The 23,284-nt window shown below is 30.6% G+C and overlaps 1 protein-coding gene across 1 annotated transcript in view; it reads right to left on the minus strand.

Moving 5' to 3' along the window:
* SP2353 (EGF like, fibronectin type III and laminin G domains protein pikachurin) overlaps nt 1-23,284 on the minus strand; it is a 235,192-nt gene that overhangs the window by 34,874 nt on the left and 177,034 nt on the right. The window contains exons 3-7 of the mRNA XM_016051983.4: nt 18,543-19,040; nt 14,464-14,665; nt 10,907-11,051; nt 9,414-9,603; nt 5,946-6,071 (exon numbers count right to left, since the gene is read on the minus strand). Coding sequence (XP_015907469.1) covers nt 5,946-6,071; nt 9,414-9,603; nt 10,907-11,051; nt 14,464-14,665; nt 18,543-19,040 — 1,161 coding nt within the window. The remainder of the gene's footprint in view (nt 1-5,945; nt 6,072-9,413; nt 9,604-10,906; nt 11,052-14,463; nt 14,666-18,542; nt 19,041-23,284) is intronic.

Raw genomic sequence — 23,284 nt, forward strand, 5'->3', positions numbered from 1 at the left:
AAAAAGTATTTTTCTGAATAAATATACCTTTTTCCCGACAAATTCGAATTTCTGACTCCTAGAATATGGAGGGTAGCCGCAATCTGAGAAATATGGTTTCCATAGTTTGGTTAGGAGATCAGTCCAAAGTTTGGATCCTTTAATATTAATTTTACTTTTTGCATACCGCCCCCTTTTTCGAGAACTTTTCAAGCGAGCTGAATTTATTAAATTTGTTCTGTATTATAATTATTTTATTAGTTATTATAATTATGAATTTTTTTTATCCGAAGATAATTCCAGCAAAAAATAACTTTCAGTAAATATTTATTCTTTTTTATTATTTTACTTAATAAAAGTTGAAATGTTTTTTTAAATGTAAGGTATAAGATTTTATACATCATTTTAGTGAATGAAATTTTATATGGCAGAATGCAAAATTTGAGCAAAATCGATCGAATCTTGAGAAACCAAATTTTAAAAAAATAACTTTTTTAAAAATTCTACATCTCAAGATTTATTCGACCAATTTCGCTCAAAATATGTATTTTACCATAAAAAATTACATTCTTTAAAAAATGTAATAACATACATTTTAAATTTTTTTCACTTATAGTAAATAAAATAATACTTATTTACTATAAGTTATTTTTTGCATGGAGTTATCTTTAAATAGACGAATTTAATAATTGAGTGCAAAAATGTTTCAATTCACTTAAAAAGTTCTCGGGATCTGGCGAAATACGCATTAAGTAAATTTAGCATTAAGGGGTTCGAACTTTCGACTGCTTTGCTGATAAAACTAATGGGACCACATATCCCAGATTGCAGCTACCCATATATTTTGACTCTCTGAAATCTGACTACGTGGAAAAAAAATTGTTTATGTAGAGAAAGCTCATTTTTGTGTCTGATTTCATAGTTTGAAATATCATCTGCACTAATTAATTAGCAAATACGAGGTCACTCTTTTGATCCATTAAGATTGAGTCTTAGAACTTGAGCATCCGATATTATTTAATTAAAAGTTATTACGAGTGGTCCGTTTTCTATATTGCGCACTGTACGTATGTACTATTTAAATATTATAGAGTCAAACACAACCTCTCTCGGAATCTTTTACCAATCTTCATATCTCCGACATGCTTGAAATTAAGATTAGGGATACAACGTAGCATGTCATGGATTATACGTATAGCATTTAAATCATTAAACAAACGTTCTAAACTTGAGCAAATTTCTCCTCCAAAAATCGAGCAATTCATCAGAGAAGTTTTACAATCAGAAATTCCTTCCTTTCTTCTAAGTCATTATTTAAGGCATTTTTCTTCAACACGGTAATGTTTGAGTGCATATTAGGAGAAAACTAGACTTCTTTTTCAATTAAGACCAAATTCTGCCATAGCGCCAGGTGAGGGTGTGATTTTGTTTTACATTATAAGGGTTGTTTAACCCCTTCCTTCTCGCTCCCGTGAAAATGACGGAGTGAGGTTTCGCCCTCTATTTCTCGCTCCCGTGATATTTCCGGGCTGGAGTGTTCAGTAGTAACGCGCCAATAAGAACAAAACTAATTCATTTTTTTTGCCCGGGAAAACATTTTATTTCTCCTTTTACACACCAGATGGCAGTACCAGGATATTTTTTAAGGTAATTGTAGATAGTTTATTTTAAACTAGATGTTAGGACTAATCAAATACGTGTATAATATACATGTATAAAAAAATAGGCACTTTTATGACGGTTTTCTTGAAAATTAATCGATCGCTAAGGGGTTAAATGAAAAGTGGATGCGTAGTGTGATAGCGTCAGAAATATTGCAAAGATAGCAGCGATATCATTCAGCGTTATAAAGAAATATAAGAATTGTGAACTGCAGATTTTTTATAACTAATTCACAAAATTAGCATAGTGAACGTAGGATTGATGCATTCACATCTAAAATGCAACAATCAATAGTATGACTTTTAATGCCAAAAGTTAGCTTAATGCAGTTATTCTTAGTTAAAAAGGTGTCTTTTTATCTTGAGTACATTTTAATATAAAGAACGATGAATAAATGGTATTTTTTTTGTGAAGGTGGGACATCATTATTGGATTTACAAGACCATGACAAGCAAACATCATGATTTCTATAGAATCCGTTGCTAGTGTTGATGAATTGATTTGAGAAAACCGAGGCACGAGTTACTACTCGTGATATATGTACAGCACTGTCTTTGAGGGGCGGGGATAGCCTGGTCGGTAGGGCGCTGGGCCCATGTTCGAGAATTTGTGGGTTCAAACTCCGCCGGCCGAAGACTCCTCGTGTAGTAAATGGTGACTGATGCACGTTAAATCTGTCGAATCGCAAAGTCCTCCATGTTCCCATAACAAATCAATACCTCTGGGGGTACTGGATTGGAGATCGATTGTTCTCTGATTCAGGTTAAAATTACGATCTTGTTGATGAATGAATGGATGTATGAATGGGTCCGTCCTATAAACGGGGGTGTGACGTATGGGTGTGGCAGAAATCGAATTCTTGGCCACAGATGGCGCCACTGGAAAATAAGAACAATCGCACCCCTCTGCCTAAACAGGCATACGAAAGCAACTGTCTTTGAGTAAAAGAACGGTGCAATCAATGGCAGTGGCTTTTTTTTCAAGATAGAAAAATATGGATATGTCGAGAATTAGGAGTTTTGCGAAGGGAATCGGGTGTACGTGTCTATTAATATTAGAGCAATTTGTATATTTCGAAATACCATATCGTGTTTTATCCAGATTTCGGTTTCAAACATTGAATTTACTAATACATATTTATACTAGGGTTGATTATATTAAATTCGGGCTGGAAACGATTGATTCGAGCCGCTTAACTGATAATTTTATTATGTATGCTATAATTTTCTAGAAAACGCATGTTAAAATCTGCAAATAAACACTGATTTCAACAAAGAACAAATTCTCCACAAAGGAGCTATCTTGAACTGAAAATTTCATAGGAAGCCTATAGGACTAATTGAAAATGAATTCTCATTGGAATGTCTTTGGGGGAATTTCACAAAATAAGTGGTCCAAGCTGTTAAAGACAATGCAGAGCTAACTAGCGACTACTCTATATTCATTTGAGTTCTTATCCATTTTCAATAGTCATGGTCATGGTCGTTTTATTCCAAAGGAAGGGAAATATAAATTTAGCCTAGACCAGTGGTCGGCAAACTTATTAGCCAAAGAGCCAAATATGAACGCTACAACAATTTTAAAAAAAATTTGGGAGCCAAGTCTGCTTGTTTAGTAAACGTTTATTTCACTAAATAAGTTGTACACTAAATAAAAGTAAATTTCATACTTAATAAGTATTTATTAATGAGAACAATGTGCTTGCATCTCCTTGGAAAGTTTGAGTAAGTCAGGTTTGTATGTTGTTTTTAATTTCAGGCATGATTCCAAGTTCTCATCAATATTTCCAATTCAACACAAAGACGTTCAAATTTAGAGCACCATGTCTCCTTGTTTTTTAAATGCCGCAATTGTATTTCAAAGCTCCCAATGTCAATTTCAAAAGGAGAAAATTTCAACTCGGTTATCGTAGCATTAAGAGGATTTTTGACAGATGCTAAAATTGCTCTGCTGTTTTTAAATTCCTGAAACCTGCTGAGATATGCTTCCCTCATATTTAAAATTGCTTTAAAATGGTGTTTATCAATAGAGGAATTATTTTCTTGGCGATGCTTTAGCAGGTTCAGAATGTGAAACAATGTTTCCCTTTCAAAATCCTGAGCAAAAATGGATAATTTGTTTTCTAATGTTATTACTTCTTCTAACATCGAAAAAATAAAGTTTCCCTTCCCTTGTAATTTACGATTAAGCTGATTTAGATGAGACGTAACGTCTACCATGAAATAGAAGAATTTTAATTTATCAAAATAAGATGTAATTTTTTTCTTACCAAGTTTTTTTTTAAATGAAAATATTATTGCGCCTTCCGTGGATATTTGTGCCAGAGCCGCGCTTAAGAAGCCAAAGAGCCACATGCGGCTCTGGAGCCGCACTTTGCCGACCACTGGCCTAGACAGATACAAATCAATTTCTTTGCTTTCCTGTTAGGAAAGATCTTCGACAAACTGGTTACGAATAGGCTTCCTTATTATTTCGAAATAATTGTTCAGCTTAAAGAAGGGAAAAAACAATCTCACTGGCATTTTAGCTCTTGAACATTTTCCTTATGTAACCTACGCATACGAAATAATATAATATTGCTGTAGCCCAAGATGATAAAAAGTGTTTTTAATAATGTAACAAGAAAGTTTACGAGTTTTTAGTTCATGAATCAATTCTTGCCAGTTGAATCAATTTTTAATGATCGTTGTCGGACTGAAGAACTTCTTTACTCATAATAAACATGATTAATGGAAACTTTGAATTCTTTTTAGGTGTCACTCACACGGTATCCAATTGTCCGAGACACGCATGTGAATGTTTAAGACGAACTGCCCGCTTATGCGTGAATCGCATATGCGTGCTATTGCATATGTGATGGCACGTAAGATCTCAAAAATTGATTCAATTGGGAAGAATTGATTCGGGAAATTACATTAATGATTTACTTTCATGTTGCCCTATTAAAAGCACGTTTTGACGTCTTGGGATTCAGTAAAAGTATATTCAGTAAAAGTATGCGTTGGTTGCTTAACAAAATTGATCAAGAATTTAAATGCTAGTGAGATCGATTTTTTCTTTCTTTATGCTGTATGATTATTTTGAAATAGTGAGTAAGCCTGTTCGCAACCAGTTTGTCGAAGACTTTTTTAAATAGGAAAGCAAAGTGATTGATTTGCATCTGTCTAGGGAAGATTAATCTTTCTCTTGCTTTGGAATAAAACTACTATGGCTTTTGAAAATAGGTAGGAACTCAACTTGAAGATGAATAAAGAGTTGTCCTCATAGTCAGCTCTGCGTTGTCCTTCTTAACAGCTTGAACCACTTATTTTGTAAAGTTCTTCCGAAGAGACAACCAAGAGAGTTCATTTTCAATTAGTCCTATTGACTAATTGAATATTTTCCGTTCAAGATAGCTCTTTCGTAGAGAGCTTGTTTTTTGTTGAAGTAAGAGTTTGTTTGCAGATTTCACTATACGTTTCTAGAAAATTCTAAGGTACATAATAAAATGAACCGTGAAAACTCAGATTTTTTAGCTTGAATTTAAGATAGTCTTAGAATAAATATGTACAGGTAAATTCAATGTTTCAGATCGAAATTTGGATAAAGCGTGATATGGAATTCTTTATAAACTGTAAATTTCATTTTGTTTGCGTGTACTTATACAGGGTTTTACGTAATTACCAACCTTCACATACAGTTTTAAAATCTTTCTCAAAAAGAAATAATAAAAATTATGTCTACTTTGGGTCACAAATTGTCATTTAAATGAAGAAAAAATAAATAATGTTATAAAAACTAGTTGAATCAGTATTGCAAAAAGCAAGATTGAAAGCAGCAAAACTAGTTTTAATGCCGTTTGAAAATTGTAGTTGTTTTGTCTATTTTCTTTTACCTCTATTAATCAAACAGATTTTTATTGTTTCAGCCGCGTTAATTTTTCGCCATGATAAGATAACGACGAAACAGTGTACATCATTCCGCTTATCAATTTGTGAGCTTCCAATATTTATATATTTTTTAATGTTATTTTTAGAAAGAATTCTAAAGATAAATATTAAAGATAGTGATTACTGAACACCTTATATATGTGAAGAATCAGTACAATTATTGAGAATAAACATTATTTTCGTAATTTTGCTGTTTTAAAAATATTTACTGATGCTACATATTTTGTTAGTTATATCTCTGCCGTATTGTGCCTTTTAACTGTAATTATAAAAAATACTTTTTATTTAATGATTCAATAAGAGTATCTAGTTGAATACAGAAATATTGTGCAATTAAAATAGCCTCAAATTATATTTAATTAACTATTAAATTACCTGTTTCACATTTGTCTCCTATATATCCTAATGGACAGAGACATACCCCATAATCAGGACTGGCTGCAACGCATTGTCCACCGTTCAAACATATCACTTTGCTGCAAACATCAGCACTGCATTCATCTTAAAAAAAATAATAAATATTATTTAAAAGAGTTTTAAAAAAAATTAACTGAAAGAATGAAATTTACCCCATATTTATTTGAGCGTAACTTTTTTAGACTTTAGATCAAGGGACTTCAAAAATATCAATCAGTTGAATAGTTTTTGCAATTACACTCTATAACAAAAAAATCGACGCACCAAGAAGCAATCATCCGATTGCTTTGAAATTTCGTATGCATGAATGTTTTGAACAGATATGCAAATGATTAAAATTTGGTGTCCAATGAACGAATAGTTTGATCTCTGGAGCATCGGAACTGCGCGTCCAGGAGACGTAATAAGGAGCAGTTCTTCAACGGTTGTTAAAACTTTCGGTTTGATTGCGATTCCGATTAGGTACCTTTCAACAACTTAAAAAATGCCTCGCTGCAGGATTCGCGCTCATTACGAGCAACTTTCAGAGTTTGACAGAGGTCGTATCATTAGATTGAAAGAGACCGGTTGGACAAATCGGAGAATCGGTCGTCATTTGAGTAGAAGCGATGCGGCGATTCGAAAATGCTGGCAAGGATGGGGGGGGGGGAATGACAGAGTTCAGCGTCAGGATGGTAGCGGTTGACCTAGGGCTACAACAGAGCGTGAGGACAGAGTGATAGTCCGAGCAGCTGTCACAGCGCCTTCTTCATCTCTCATCAACCATCAGACGTTCAACCCAAACACCAGTGTCCACCATGACCATTCACAGACGGCTGAGAGAGCGAAATCTAGGCTCGCGGCGACCGTTACGCCACATGCCACTCACGCCTGCACACTGCCGAGCCAGATTACAGTGGTGCATGGCTCGATCAGGCTGGAATGATGCCGACTGGGGACGTATAGTCTTTAGCGACGAATCCCGCTTCCAACTGTGTCCTGACGATCATCGAAGACGTGTTTGGAGACGCACAGGGCAGAGGGGGGGGGGGATTCTGCCCTCACTATTGCACGCCACACCGGCCCTCAACAAGGCATTATGGTCTGGGGTGCCATTTCCTTCGACAGCCGGACCCCTTTGGTCGTCATTAGAGGTACACTTACTTCACAGCGGTACGTCGACGACATCCTAAGACCTGTTTTGCTACCGTTCCTTTTGCAGCGCCCTGGTCTGGCTTTTCAGCAGGACAATGCCAGACCACATACGGCACGTGTTACTATGAACTGTCTGCAAGCTTGTTAAACTCTTCCTTGGCCTGCCAGATCACCAGATCTCTCTCCCATCAAGCATGTCTGGGATATGATGGGAAGGTGATTGCATCTGGCACGGAATGTTGATGACCTCGTTCGACAATTAGATCGAATTTGGCAGAAAATACCGCAAGAGACCATCCGGGAGCTTTATCGGTCTATGCCAAGCCGTGTGGCAGCTTATATCCAGGCTAGAGGCGGATCAACACCTTATTGAACGTGTTACTGTAACTCTGCAATAAATTATTCAATTGATCTGAAATTTTGATCATTTACTATTCTGTACATTGTCTTTCTATCCACCAATTTTCGTTTCAATCGGACAACTCCTTCGTGGTACGTCGATTTTTTTGTTATAGAGTGTATTTAAAGTTTTTATATTTATTTGAAGCGATTTTTTTATTATATAAGCTCATTAGTTAGAAATATATTAATTAATAATCTCATAAAAATTACGTAAAATGGTTTTTTTTTATTTAAAAAAAAAAAAAAAACCCTGAAAGAATGAATTTTACATCATGTTTATATGAGCGTAACATTTTTAGATTTTAGACCAAGAGACTTCTTCAAAAAATATCAATCATTTGAACTTTAAACAGTTTTTACAAACATTTTAACAGTTTTACATTCATTTAAAAAGTTCTTCTATTAAATAATCTCTAGGGTCTGACCTTTGGGAGTTGAGGGTTAAAGTTAAAGGCGGCAGACCAAGTGCTAAATTATTCTAAATGTATAACATTCAAAAATTTCTACAATTTTCCACTTTCAAGCGAACTTTTCTCTTCAAATTAAGAATGCATCATTGGAGGGGAGGCACACAAAATATTTTGGTGTTTAGAATTAAATTCCTATTATTTGTATTTAGTCTGCCATCCAATGCAATGAACTAATCTGTGTCTACTTTTCCTTACGTTTTGAATAACAATTTTTTTCTAAAACAATAGAATAATAGAATATTATAACTTAAAATTCTAAAAGAGTAGATTTTTATTAATTCAACTGTAAACAAATTAAAAATATAGAAGGATATATTTATTCATGCAAAAAAATTATTCTGGCAGAAGAGAGCGACTTAACAAATAATATACCAGAATCACTCTAAAATTGAATAAAGATATCAAATAAATTAGAAAGTAAAAATTAAAAATTTTTTTAAAAAAAAGTTTAAAGTGTATAACTATGCAGAGTAATAAAATAAATCAAAATCGGAACTCTTTAATATGTATTATTATTCAATGTAATGCAAATATAATTATTTATTTGTAAAAAATTATAATTATACACAGATAATAAAAAAAAGAACGCCTTTAATATGATTTTAATGATCGGATTTTCACATGTTAAGACTCAATATTAATGACTTGAGTGTCTAACCTTAAACATGCTAACTAATAAAAGCTGATGATATTTTAAGTTACGAAATCAGACGAATTTTAAGTTACGAAATCAATAAAATGTACTTTCTCTAAATAACCATATCTTTTTCGACGGAATGGATTCTTGACCCTCAATATAAGGGATGGGGTAGTTGCTACCCAGAAAATGTTGGTCTCAATAGTTCTTGCGTATTTTATCATTTCTGGAGAACATTTTAAGCAAATAGAAAATTTCGTGCCTACAATTATAAAATTCCCCTGTCCAATCATAATTTTTTATCTAAGGTATATTTTTACATCATTTTATAGTACTATGTCTCTTTACATGACAAAATACAAAATGTGAATTATATCTCATAGATCTCGAGAAATCAAATTTTAAGTATACGATTTTTTAAATTTAGTTAACTCAAAGACTATTCCACCGATTTCATTCAAATTTTGTAGTTTGTCATTTAAAATTACATGATTTCAAATGATATAAAATTCGTATACTTTACAACTCAAAATTTTTTCAACTAAATTAATAATAATTGATTATTTAAACTTATTTTTTTACATGGAATTATCTTTGGATAAATGAATTTTATAATTCCGTGGGTTGGATCCTCAAACCTTAAAGGTTGAGTCTTTGCGTGCAAATCCAATTATTATATCGAAAGTTATTCAAGGTGTTCAACTGGACACGCAAATAAATATTATTATTTGTAAAACTTCGTTAACTTTCCAATTTACAAAACATATTTTATGAAAGTTATACCTATGTCAACACCTTCCAACGCATCTCCTTTTGATATAGGTCTAAAGTCGTAGATTTGACGATTAATGGCTAAATGCCTCAAGCAACCTTTAAAACTTGATTTCGTTTGAGTTCTGTCAGCAACTAGTGTAATATTTGGAGAACCTCCCAAGTACAAATTTAAACGGAAGGTTATTCGCGAAAATAGACCCTGAAAGTAAAAAGATACAGTCAGCCATAAATATATAAACTACTTTTTTTATTTATAAAAATAGTTTTTTATGCAAAATAATTTCAATAAAATTTTATAACTAAAATGTATGTATTATTTTAAAAGTTAAAACTGTCTACTCAAATAGTTAAAAAGTTATGAGTCCTCATATTATTTTAATTATTGCAATAAAAATATTATGCAAACATTTATCATCTATAAATCACAAGGAAATTAAAAATTGATCAAATATTTATTTAAGGTTTAATAAATATCGAATGAAATTTAACAAATATCTTATTCCTTTCTAATATGCAGCGCGTGAAGAATATAAAGCATAATTGTTTCAACCAAATTCTTAATAAAATGTTAAAATTCTTTTTTGCAGTTCATAAAATTCCTTAAATTTCATAATGCATGAAAATAGTTAAAGAATTCTGAAAATTATTGATATTTAAAAAATTATAATTTAAATAAAATATTTAATAAAATATTGCCACTTGCACAAGTAATGTAATAAAATGCAAATTTGCATTAAAATTCATTCACTGTATTAAAACTTTTAAGGCAGTTTAGAAAACAGCATTTAAAATGTACAAAATGTCAATTTAATATTATAAAAAGTAGATATATAAAATTTCTTTATAAAATTATTCTACTGTTAGAAAATTATTCTATTGTTTCTCTTTGATAAATATTTTAAATAACTTACTTGTCGACACATTTCAAAAGACAGAATATTCTTATAAAAATAGATAAAGTAAAGTGAACTTAAAAATGCTAATTATTCACTAATTTCTCCTAAAAATATTAAATATATTTTACATTTTTCTCAAATTTTGCTACAACTCAAATGTCTTAAAAGTTATTTAAATATAGTTAAAAATCAGTAACTATTATTGATAAAAAATATTACCTGATAACTTACTTTTCCCAGATTTGAAATCCATTTTCATCAAAAGTTTTACTTTGTACTCAACATAAAATATTATACTTACAAATACTTACTTATCCATTAAAACAAACGCACACCCTGGATGTTTATTCGTATAACCTTAATTCTAATATCAAAATAATCTAATATACTATTGCTTAAAAGTGTACTCTTTTTACTCAAATTTTAATTTCATTCAATAGAATTAGTTAAAGCAAATTTTCACAGCATTTATTTGTCAAAAACTAATTTAAACTTAAAGTAAATAATTTTTTTATAACATTTTTTTATAAATGTAGCTAATGTAAATACAGATATACGGTGATCATAAGGTTTTATTTGCTGACTAAATAAAATAAACGGGCCTACTTTTGAGCGCCCTTGAACTTGGCTACCGCTGTTCAGTTGCATCCATGCGTCCCATCTGTCTCGGTATATTGTTAAAGTGTTCCAAGACCGCAAAACTACAGGCTGATCGCTGACAAGTAGACCTTCACCCATTCCACAATCAAATCTAAAAGTCAGCAAAAAAGTTACACATAAAAATATTGATTTTTTTTGTAATTGATTACAATAAGACATCACTGGTTTTATTATTATGTGCAGTTACGATATCATTATGTAGTAATATTTGGCATTTCGTAAGGAAGCTATTAGTACATGTGTTAGGCAATAACTGCCCTTAATGTACGCTTCTAAATTTCTTGTAAAAAAGAAGAAGTATCTCAAAATTGTGGTCAAAAAGTAACATCAAAATAAGAAGAAAATAAAAGAAATTTTATCAAAAATTGATCAACCAATAATAAAGAAGATGAGATTGAAAACAACAAAATTTGTTTGATTGCCCATTCAACCCTTAAATTGCTTTAAATAAACGCCTATCACCCCCTCTCAAGTTTCCTCTGGCAATTAAACATGTTTTGATTTTTTTTTAAAATTATTAAAAAGTTTTTCCTTTTCTCTCGTTTTAATATTAGTTTTCCAGCCGCATTCTACATTTTGTTGATCTCAGCTTTGACAATCCAGATATATATGAGTCGCTCAGAAGCCAATGCGGTTAAGTCCAAAACACAAAAATTGATAAAATTAATGTTTTTTGATACATTAGTTTTTAAAATTCTTGGTTTATTAATTTAATTAGAAAAGTGTATAAAGTCTTTTTTCGAGGTGTAAACTCTGCGAAAAAAACAAGATATGTACAAGATGTGTAAATAAAAACGTAAGTGTTTATTGAAATAATGACAACATCTTAAACATTTTAGGACTTATACCTTTTGGCAGCTGAAAAAGATAAGAAATTTATGTAAAAATAATAAAATAACATTTGTTGTCATAAGTTTTATGTTTATTCATCATAACAACTAATAGAAAATGACTAATAGAAAGTAAACTGTTGGATTATTTCAAAAATTGCTTTTTACTTCAAAACTAGAGTGGCACTTTTCTTTGTTTTAGGAAATGAAAATAAAATAATTAAAATAAAAAAATAAAAAAAAACTTAAAATACCACATTTTAAAAAAATACTACGAAAAATACCATACCCCTTTTTTTTGGTGAAAAAATACTACCGTAGTATTAAAAATACTACGTCTGGCAACTTACTACGAATTTCTTGTTTTTCACTGTTACCAACAAATATCGAAAGAAGAAGAATAATTTAATTTTCATTTCAAAGTTTACGTAAAAAAATATTGATAAAAGGTGGACTTATTCACAATGGCTCATTATACAATATAGAATTATTATACAATATATTCAGAAGCTATTAAAAAAAGGGCTGTCTAACCTAGAAAAAAGTAACCAACGAGTAAATCCTTTAATAACTAAGAAGATTATTATTTATTTTATCAAAATTTCCAAAAATCAGAAAATATTAAAAAATGGACTTAACCGCATTGGCTTCTGAGCGGCTCATATGTTAAGTATGGTAATAAGGGAACATTCTTAAGATGCATGCACGTATGAATGGTTTTTATTCAACTAGTAGTATCAAATAAAATTTTGATAAGTAATAATTTAAAAATATTTTAAGTTTGACCAGAAGAAACAATTAAAAAAAGTTAAATTTAACCAGAAGAAACAATTGAAAAAGAATTTAAATATAACCAGAAGAATCAATTTTAAAAGATTTTAAATTTAATCAGAAGAAGATATTTAAAAATTTTAAAGATAGTGTGATTTATGAGCTACAAAAAATGTGCGTTACAAAAAATGGAAATTATCCCGAGATAGATTAATTGTGAAAGTTTTGATGTCTATACAATACACTAAATTCTGTCTTTCTGGTACGCGGTATCTTTCTGGTATGCGGCCAACTCCTTGACCATCATCCAGGCTATCGGCCCTATATAACTATTTTGGATTTGAACACCTAGTCTTCATTCTACAAGAAGATATTTAAAAATTTGAAGATAGTGTGATTTGTGAGCTACAAAAAATGTGCGTTACAAAAAATGGAAATTATCCCGAGAAAGATTAATTGTGGAAGTTTTGATTCTATTCAATACACTAAATTCTGTCTTTCTGGTACGTGGTATCTTTTTGGTATGTGGCCAACTCCTTGACCATCATCCAGGCGATCGGCCCTATATAATTATTTTAGATTTGAACACCTAGTCTTCATTCTACACTTCATTCTACAAGAAGATATTTAAAAATTTAAAGATAGTGTGATTTATGAGCTACAAAAAATGTGCGTTGCAAAAAACGGAAGTTATCCCGAGAAAGATTAATTGTGGAAGTTTTGATGTCTATTCAATACACTAAATTCTGTCTTTCTGGTATGCGGCCAACTCCTTGACCATCATCCAGGCGATCGGCCCTATATAATTATTTCAGATTTGAACATCTAGTCTTCATTCTACACTGCTAAAAAAATTAAAGGAGCACATGGATTTAACTAAATAACGCAAATATTTCTTCTGATAACTAAGCCAAAACAAAATATCCATAGTCTTAAGTATAGCAGAAAACAGCAGAATTTTTTTTTTATATGCTAATAAAAGTTCATGATGTCAAAACCAAAAAAATAATTTAAGGGCAGAAATCTTGACAGTCAGACACCGTGCTGCCAGAAGAAAGTGAATTACTGAACATCGAGATTGGATGCAAAGTGATTGGAGTCAAGTGCTGTATAAGGACTAGTCCCAGTTTCACGACTCAAAGGTATGCAGACGAGATCCTGAGACCCCGTGTCGTATCTCACGATGCAGCCATCGAGGATTTCTTTCTTTTAATAAAGGATAATGCCAGACCTCATACAGCTCATCTTGTGAAGAATTTTTTTGAAGCTAAAGCAATACAGCGTATAGAGTGGCCAGAATGCTCTCCTGATCTTAATCCGCACTCGGACGATGCGTTGCTATAAGATCTAAGCCTCTTGAACAGTATTCCCCAAAGTCTCATCGATAACCTCATCGTATACAAGCAAAATAGGTGTGCGGCAATCTTAGCAGTTCGGGGGACCACACACCTTATTAAACATCCAGTATCATTTTCGTACTATCAGTTTTTTGTCATTTACATGCTCTCAGATTGTTGCCTTGAAATATAATTTCATGTTTTTTATACGATTCCAAATATTTTAAGTTCCCCTGCAATTGTTTTTTGCTATTTTTTTCATGTATTGCGTATGTTAAACCTGTATTCTCCATTTTATGCCCATGCTTGGCTATTACGCAATGGTTTCATAATTTTTTTGCTTGCTCCCCTAATTTTTTTTGAGCAGTGTTGTTTCGTCATTCTATTTAACATTGACCAATAGTGCACTGCGACGAGGTTTCGAGTTCAGGAAACATTTTCGTCATACATTTGAGAGTTTGCGTTTCGCCTCAAATCACGCTTTTAAAAATTAACGAAGTGCAGTGAATAATCTCAAAACCTTGGAAAATTTGATTCCGAAAATTAAAAAAAAAATTCAACTCACCTGAATTCAATAAAACCTTTGTTTAAGGAAATAGATATGAAGTCACCATGTAGATCTAATTTTTCCCCGCTGTATAAGATAAGTCCATCATTCGCCTCAGGTCTGAATTCTAGCGTAACTTGCATTGATTTATGAGCATCCCTTAAAATGGGAAGAGCCAGATAAGACCCTTCACGAAATCGAGGGTACTTTGCTTCAATCACTGCAATAGAACATAAATTTTTAATGTTCATGAAAACTAATTGGAAAAATAATTGAATCGTTTTTTGGAAAAGGATATGACAGTTTTTTAAAGCAGATACAGAAAAACGCTTTAATAAGCAAAAGTTTTTTTCTTGCACAGTGAAAAATAGCCTGGTCATAACCAAGATGCCAACTGCTCCGGACACGCCAGAATAATTAAAAAACTGTAAATGACAACTAAGTAAATTTTGCAAATATTTGGCAAGTTTTGCTTGCTTTATATGTGGTATAGTATGACATAAGTACTATAAAGTAGTGATTAATATAAGCCTACGAATTATTTAGAAATAGTGGTGGATAAAAATCTACTAAATTGAATTTATTAAACCAAGAATCACAATTGATAAACTACCACTTTAAAATATATATTTGCTGTCCGGAGCAAGTTGGCATCTCTGCATGACTACCAGAATATGGTAAAATTTACCCGCGTTTCTGGCTCTATGGGAACACCAGAAAGATTGGTAATTTTTTCCGCAGAGTTTTGGTAACGGTAAAATTAACAATAAAATATGGTTTTATAACATGTGATAAAATTTTGAAAGTGTGGAAAAATTTGGAAATTTTATCATGATACCTTAGACAATGATCCCCAACCTTTTTATCACCGTGGACCAGTCAACGTTTAATAATTTTACAACGGTCCGCTGAGTAGACAAAATGTTGATTGTTTATAATTTAAATTATCTTGATTTAATAACTATAAATTAATTGCATTTAAACGTGGCTCAATAAAATAAAATTGCACAGAAAAATGAATATAAAGTGATTTAACATTTTAACTAACTGGAACGCTAAATCAATGTGAACTCTGAGCTTGTTTCTTTGCAACGAGACGGTTCCATTTTGGGGTTATTGGAGACAATGAAATCCGAAGTGTGTTGCTTATGTCCAGTTTATTCTGTTGTTTTGGTTACTGTCACAGCAGAAAACCTCGCTTCACACAGATAGTTTGACGTTAATGGCAATAGGGATTTAAATGCTGCGATATTAATCTTAGGGTGAACCTCCCGTCCATGGAAAGTCGCACAAACCCGATCGAAATACACCGCAGTAAATAAAGATAAAATTGACTTTATATTTCTCGTGCGGCCCGGTACCATGATCCACGACCTGGTACCAGTGCGCGGCTCAGAGGTTGAGGACCACTGACTTAGAGCATGGCACAAAAGCCATTCATTCCTTTAATTTTAATTTTCAATTTAGTATTTTTTACTGAATATGGGGTAAAATGAATCACAATTTTGAAAACTAGAATTTCCGGTAAACCGTTACCAAAATTAATAGATGATGAAATGGAAGAAACCAGCCTTTTGTGAAAAATATAAGTCCTGAATAGTCATGATTGAATATTATTGAAACGATAAGTAAAATCTAAGCTTAAAACACAACTTTTGGATTAATTGCATTTTAAAAAATACGTTATAATACCTATCCTAATTTACAAACTCTTTCTGTCCAAATTTTACTATCTTTAAATTCTATCTATCAAATTATCTACACTTATCAAAATTTTTGATAAGTGTAGATAAGTTGACTTTCGTGCTCTGTAAAATTTGTGGTGCAACAAACACCTAACCGAATCTGGTGGTGAGAAACTCTAAAAAAAGTCTGTTATTTCAAGTTAATACTGAATCAAGTGGTCATATACAATTTAAAGGGTGTTGTTAAATCTTAACTCCAATAAATGAGAAAGCTTACAGCAAAATTCTCCATTCATAAATAATTTTCGTCAATTTTGGCGTACGTTTAGAAACCGTCACATGACCTCGGTAGTTTGTTCACAACTAGACAAGAGTGCAGAATTAGTTTGATCGTGCGAACGAGATTCGGGGGAAATTCAGTTAGCCCTGGGGAAATTTTTCATCCAACTAAAAAAAATGCTCCTAAAATTTTATTACGAAAAAAGTGTCGCTTTACAAATTTTTTTTTTTTAAAGAAATTAGAAAAAAATGACTGAAATGAAATTCAATCAAGTCAGTAACATACCGATATTTTTTTTATAAATTATTACGAGATGGAAATTAGTGCTGATTTGAGCAATCATTTCTTTTTTTGGCACGCTCGATTTCCGCCGATTTCATCATAAATATACGAGGAGTTTATTTATTTATTTATTTTTTTTGGCAGATATTGCTTTTAATTTTCTGATGTTTTCAATATTTTATTTTATTTCATTCAGATATTTTAATACATAGTATTACGACCTTCGAAATTTGATCATTGGCTTTAGACGTGACTATTCCACATTTTTTTTTACAATCGATTTTTCGGTATTGCCCTTGATTGCACATGGTTTTTAAACTGCCGATGTATTTCTAGCGACGTTATTACGTCACACGAAATTTGAATTGCAATTTGAGTTATCACTCTTTGCCACACGTTCTGAATTCGCGTCGATAGCATGATAAGTTCATGTGGTGATTTGAACGTTTTTCGGCTGTATTGATATTGATTTTCAAATGTGTATCTTTTTAATCTCTGGAATCGTAATTTTTTTGAATCCTGTTATTTTTCATGAAATATTATTGACATGCGAAATTCGAATAGCGCATTTAAGTTATTCTCTTTATGTATATATGTAAGCCTACTGAAAATTGGAGCTAGGCTCTTCGTTAGGTAATGAGGACTAGAGTTAGGTTGTGGCTGAGTTGCGTCTTATCAAATGAACCGTGGAATGCGGTTTAATTAGTGTATTTGGTTGTTTCACCTATCGTAAGAGTTGGGAAATACTAGACTTTTTTTTGAGTTAAAGAGCATTCTGGTGCTACTATCTATGCGTCAAAGAGAGTATCGTATTCTAATAGTCCAGAGTCACAAATTGAGGAGTGCAGAACACTGGAAACTCTTTATGTGTTGAAGGGAATTGAGGGAATATTGTTGTGTCAATGCTGGGTCATGAACCCTCGTTTTGTCGGTCATGAAATTTACAGATTAGCCCTCTCGGCTATAATATGTACTCAGCTGCAAGGAAACAAGTGGCTTCGTTCGACGGGTTTAATCGGTGTGATAAAATTCTGGTTGTTTAACCGTATTAGGTGAAGACAGTTAATAAAGATTTATATATATATATATATATATATATATATATATATATATATATATATATATATACACCGAAGAGCCATTACATTATGACCACCCTGCTAATAACATGTAGGACTACCTTTAGCCCAAAAAACATCTAGCACCCGCCGTGGCATTGATTCCAGGTGCTGATAGGTAGTCTGATGTATCTGGTGTACCAAGCGCTCACCAACTGGTCCTGCAATTCCCTCACATTGCGAGGGGGTAGCGTGGCAGCACGAATTTGGTTCTCCAAGTAGGACCACAAATGTTCTATTGGATTAAGGTCAGGTGAATTTGGGGGCCAAGATATGACTTGAAAGTCACTGGAATGTTCCTCGAGCCAATCCATGACGATTCGACCCTTATGACATGGTGCATTATCCTGTTGGTATACACCATCCCCCGCGGGATAAACTGTTGCCATGAATGGGTGAACTTGGTCTGCAACTATGTTCAAGTAGCTTACAGATGTCAGGGATTGTTCTATGAGGATTATGGGTCCTAATGTGCATCATGAAAACGTTGTTCCTGGGCGAGAAACCATGAAAACCTGGGCGAGCCCATTGTTATAGATGGAGGGTGGTCATAATGTAATGGCTCTTCGGTGTATATAGTATGCAGTTTATATACCACAGTATGCAGTTTGAATACTTATTTATGGTTATTTGACCATTTCGTTTAAATATGGTAAATTAACAATTAAATAAATTGTTATTTTACTCTTTGTTCAAAGAAATTTCTAACAGTGTATAGTAATTTGAATATACCTTGTTCACAAAATGTTCCACTTCTACCTAATGGGCAGCGACATTTTACTGTGTGCTTAGAGGGAGATTCTTGAACACATATTCCACCAGACACACATTGTAAATCAGCACAAGAATGAAACACTTGTTGCATTGATGGAGTTGATGCGGCTACTGTATTCATTTGTTGAAAAACATCCACTTGTTCATTTATCTTAGGAAGTTCTGGAGCATTCACACTTAAAGAGTTCAGTGAGCGTCCAGCTGAATTATCATAAAGATGTTCGTAAGATATAGGAGAATATTGAGTTCTATTGAGTTCAAATATAATATGAACCCCATCAGAATTTATATGTTTAGAGTTCAAAGTATGTGATCGACTTTCAAGGCGTTCTTTATTTTTTGAATGAAATGATTGGATTTGTTGTAAATCTTCAGATTCAAAAAACTCTTCTGAGGAAGTTCCATTCTCTAACCACAATGAAGAATTACTCCAGTCACTCCGTAATTTTGAGTTTTCTGAAAAAATAAATAAATAAATAAATGTAATTGGAATTTTTTATTGTATATTACATAAGTAAAAATACTAATAAAATAAATTGACCTGATTTACATTTATTCACATTTGAAACTAAAATCTAATACGTGCGTTTTTAATATTTTATTTTTCAATTTAGATCTAATATATTAATAATTTATAATTAATATTTAAGGACGAAACTAGTGGGTGGCAGCTACTGCATGCAATTCAAATTCACTCTCTTTTATAAGAAAAAAAAGATATTTACGATTTTAAAGATTTAGAATTTCATGTTTTCGCAACATTATTATTTATCGTATTAAACAGAAATGTATATTGTATATTATTAAATAAATACATTATAAACTTCAATAAACCTTAAGTTGTATTTATTCACATTTAAAAGTTACATATATTAGTTTAGTAGCATAAGGATAAAATGACAAAATGGTAGCTACTGTATGTAGTTTTAATTAGCTTTTTTTATACGAAGAAAAATATAATTAAGTATTTGAAGATTTAAAATTTCCTTTCACAACATTATTTTTTTAATATTAACAGACATTTTCATATTTTATATTAATTAAATGAAATATTAAAAACATAAATTAACCTGAATTACATTTATATTCACAATTAAAACTTAAATAAAACGCATTAGCTTAGTAACGTAAGGATAAAGCGACGAAATAGTAGTTACTGCATGTAATTTAAATTCACTTTCTTTTATAAGAAGAAAAGAATACTTATGTTTTCTGGAGATTTAAAACTTCATATTTTCACATTATTATTTATTGTATTAATACGCAATTATTTTTTGTATATTAATTAAATAAAAATATTAAAAACATGAATTAATCTGGTTTGCGTTTGCTCACAGTTAAAAATTACATATAATATATTAGTTTGGTAACATAAAGATAAGATGACCAGGTGGTAGCTACTACAGGTAATTTAAATTCACTTTCTTTTACAAGAAGAAAAATGCATTGAATACTTAAAATTCCATATTTCTAGAAGTTTAAATTCAGTTTTTATAGTACAGTGCGAAAAAAAGCTGACTTGATCTAATAATAAATGACTTGATAAAAATGACTTATGATCTAATGATTGGATCTTCACATACTAGGACTCAATCTCAATAGCTAGAGACGGTGACCTCAGAGATGCTAATTAATTAGTGCAAACGGTATTCTAAGTTTAAAAAAAATCAGACACAAAAACGTACTTTCTCAGAATAAACATATCTTTTTTTTTTTGACGGATTCGTATTTCTGACCCTCAATATATACAGAGTAGCCTCAGTCTGTGAAATATGGTCCCCATAGTTTGGTCAGGAGAGCGATCCAAAGTATGGACCCCTTATAATGTTAATTTTGCTTCTTGTGTATTTCGCCATATTTCGATAACTTTTTAAGTGAAATAAAAAATTTTTGCACACAAATATAAAATTCATTTACCCAAAGATAATTTCCCACAAAAAATGAATTTTAGTAACTATTTATTATTTTTTATTATTTCATTTAATAATAGTCAAAAAAGTTTTAAAAGTCGTAATTTAAAATATCGACTGCATTAACTAATTTGTATAATTTGAGGTCAGCCCCTCGAACGACTAAAATGGAGTCCTAGAAAGTGAAGATCCTATTATTAGATCAAAAGTCATTCAGGGTAAGTCAGTTTTGTTTGGCGCACTGTACATTATTCAAACATGTATTTGAAATAGTAAATATAATTATGTCGTTATTACTGAGATATAAGTGAAAATCGAGAGTGGAGGTTTAGGAGTGAAAAGGCGTTAATTAAATACTTAATCTATTAACAAAATTAAATTTAGTTAAAAATACTTTTCCAGAAATATTCAAAACAATCAAATGCTAATGAAATATATTTAATAGTTTGAATGAAGTGAAAATATATCATAATTAATCAGTGTCATAAATTAGAATTTTTTTAACGTTTTACATCATAACTTTCTTACAATGATTGGCTGAATGTTTGATAAAAATAATCCTCACCTTAAGCAACCTTAATCATCAGTAATCATAAGTAAATATAAGTTATAAAATATTTAACTTAATGTCAATAATATAGATTAAATTAAAATAATAAAAATTTCATTTTCGATAATTTAAAAGAAAAGGAGGCCGTAGGTAGAGAATCGAATTACTGAAAAAAATTAAATTTTTAGAGTCAATATTTAAAACAATTAAGTATTTTAAAGTTGTCTTTTCTACTTTTAAAGCAAAGAAAAAAAAAAGAAAAAAAAAGTGCATAAGTTAATTGATTCTAAAATTTTGTTCAATTCCAGAATATGAGACTAATTATTTTGAATAGAAAAGAATTATTTTTTCAATCCAAATCATCAATTTCATTCTTTGAAATGAACGCTTCTACAAATTTGTTATCTCAGAATAGTTCTCTCTTTCGCCGATAGATGGCAGAAAAAGTCAAGGATCTAATCTACTGATACAAGAATGATAAATCCTACAATGCTCAGATTTAATCAATTATTTCAGTAGATTACAAACGCGATAAATTTGCTTTACTAAATTATCAGATTTAGTTCATCTTAAAAATAATTAATGTTTTGAAATTTATAGAAACATCGAAACAGACATATTATTTTTTTCTTTCAAAAACGATAATTCTTTTGGATTCAAAAGGTTTATGAGAGTATTAAGATGCGTGACCATTAATTATTTAATAGTTCTTAAGAACTTGAGATTGCTCAGAATAGATATAACTCAAGAAATTTATGAACTTGCACTGTTAAGAAGTTTTTAAAAACAAACTTATTTTAACTCAAATAATAAAAACATACTTAAAAGTTCTCTAAGCAGAAAAATCAGTACCGGCATCAGGATAACAGTAGTTTTTACTGCAAAATCCATTAACATTTTTACACAAAATTTTACAGAACAAAAAAAATCTCATATACCGTAATTTTTACTGTAATATATTTACTAAAATGTAATTAAACAAATATTACTGTAAAAAATATGGTATAAAATTTTACTGTAAAAATACATTTTACGGAAAAAAGTACTGTCACACTGAGTGTTTTTAAATTTTATCGTAATTTTCTCAAGACTTTTTTTAGCGTATTTTTCTGCAATTAAAGATAATTTGAAGTTTAATAAAAATACAAAATCTTTACAGAGGATCAAAATAGTCACAATATGAAGATCTGAATTGAGTATTCAGTACTGAATTGAGTATTGAATATTAAGATTACAATGGAATTGAAATAATGCTAATGAATTAATAAAAATTCTAAATGAAGTAAAAAAAAATAATTACTTCTTAAATAATGGAAAATAATGTCAAGGTGTAAAAATTACATATTTTTAGTTTTTTTCTCCATTTTTTTAGTAAGAACTCAAAAGTTTTATTAAACTTAAACTTGAAACTTTTTAACTCTCAACTACATTTTAAAGAACTAAAAAAAAGTATTAGTATTTCCATTTAAAAATACTATATACGAAATAATGAAGATGAATAAGTATTTTTTCGAATTAATTTTATAAAATCACATGAGTATGTATTTAATAAAGTCTCAATTACTTTAATAATAAAAAATAATCATAAACTAATTAATAATAAACTAATCATTAATAATGAACTAATAATTAGTAATAAACCAATAATCCCTTTTTCTAACAAAGTATGTCTGAAATTAAAACGATTATTTTCGTATGATGACACGTTTTAAAAACATAAAAAATAAATAAACGCAAAATATAGATTTAAAATTTTAAAATTAATACATTTTTAAGAGCTTAAAACTAGAAAACTGTATAAGCTTCTTGTTATAGTGTGTTTATAAACTATTCTTGAATATAACCTAAATTGAAAGTATTAAAAACTAGTTGTAATTAGTATTTTATTTGAACATACAGGATGAAGTAAAAAAAATAAATAAATTACAACATAATCTAGAATAGAAAAAAAAATTGGTTATATGCTATATTTAATTAAATGTGCAAGATACCAGATAATTGCATGTCGTTTCAATTTAGCATTTACAAAAATATCAATCAAAATTAGAGATTTTTATTTAATTTAAAAGAAATTGCGGTAAAGCTTAAAATAGATTAGCTAAATAAGCTATTTTAAATAAGAAAACTGCATTTAAAGAAGAAAATTAGGCAACTTTTTATCTTATAAACTAATTAACGAATTCACCGAAGAATAATTTTCTAAATGAGAGTCGATGGTAATTTTAAATCAAAATATCAAG

Source organism: Parasteatoda tepidariorum, chromosome 11, assembly GCF_982258835.1.
Source record: "Parasteatoda tepidariorum strain Cologne lab strain chromosome 11, Ptep-v5.0, whole genome shotgun sequence".
NCBI classification, from domain to species: Eukaryota; Metazoa; Arthropoda; class Arachnida; order Araneae; family Theridiidae; genus Parasteatoda; species Parasteatoda tepidariorum.